Source organism: Pygoscelis adeliae, unplaced genomic scaffold (genome assembly GCF_000699105.1).
Source record: "Pygoscelis adeliae isolate BGI_AS28 unplaced genomic scaffold, ASM69910v1 Scaffold445, whole genome shotgun sequence".
Lineage (NCBI taxonomy): Eukaryota > Metazoa > Chordata > Aves > Sphenisciformes > Spheniscidae > Pygoscelis > Pygoscelis adeliae.
Window position 1 is genome coordinate 977,663 of NW_008824894.1, and position 929 is coordinate 978,591.

The following is a 929-nucleotide window of genomic DNA, read 5'->3' on the forward strand; positions in this document are numbered from 1 at the left end:
GCTGACTTTGTGGCCAGGTCCCCAGACCAGCCTCACCAGGAGGGAAATACAAGGTGTTAAAGAAGAGGCACCAGGGGAAAAACTGCCAGAGCTACAGTCCGGAGCTAGCCTAATGAAGACTCAGCTGTACGTGAGCACAGACGCTTTTTCCTACATGGATGTGTAGCCACCCGAGTAAAAACAGTAGTTAGGCAATCTCATTAAAAGCTTTTTTCCACCGTTGGGTTTTATTTATCATACTTAGACAAGAGGAACACAAGTGAGGTGCAGAAAAAGTGTCTTACCAGGTTGTGCTTGTGTAGGCAGGCAATGCTCATGTGGGTGAGCGTGGGCTCTGCCTCACTCAGATCTGTAGCCCTGACAAAAAGCAAGGAAAAAAAAAGTTGGAATTGCCATTAATCTCTCTTTCAGTATCAGCTTTCTGCTACACAGCTCAGAATTTCTCCTTACCTGATGCTCCGGCCCTTCTGCAGCAATGTCCATATGCCGTTAGGGCCTCTGTAGTCTGGGATTGAAGCTGCCTGTGTTTTCGGGAGAGAAAAAACGAGGCCTGACGGGAAGGTTCATACCTCTTGTCCACAAACACATCAACCCGGTCTCACCATGGGACAACCGGATACACCTCATTCACGGATGCTTTTTCATTCGCTCCAAGTTTTCTTGCCATCCAGAGGGACCTTGACAGGCTTGAGAGGTGGGCCCGTGCGAACCTCATGAGGTTCAACAAGGCCAAGTGCAAGGTCCTGCACCTGGGTCGGGGCAACCCCAAGCACAAATACAGGCTGGGCAGAGAATGGATTGGGAGCAGCCCTGAGGAGAAGGACTTGGGGGTGCTGGTTGACAAGAAGCTCAACATGACCTGGCAATGTGCGCTCGCAGCCCAGAAAGCCGACCGTATCCTGGGCTGCATCCAAAGCAGCGTGGCCAGC

The 929-nt window shown here is 51.2% G+C and overlaps 1 protein-coding gene across 1 annotated transcript in view; it reads right to left on the bottom strand.

The window, feature by feature from the left end:
- The window catches only part of SIRT7 (sirtuin 7), a gene marked incomplete at its 3' end in the record, with an annotated part of 6,447 nt that overhangs the window by 1,603 nt on the left and 3,915 nt on the right, over positions 1–929 (bottom strand). Inside the window, exons 4-5 of the mRNA XM_009324602.1 lie at positions 451–521; positions 285–357 (exon numbers count right to left, since the gene is read on the bottom strand). Coding sequence (XP_009322877.1) covers positions 285–357; positions 451–521 — 144 coding nt within the window. The remainder of the gene's footprint in view (positions 1–284; positions 358–450; positions 522–929) is intronic.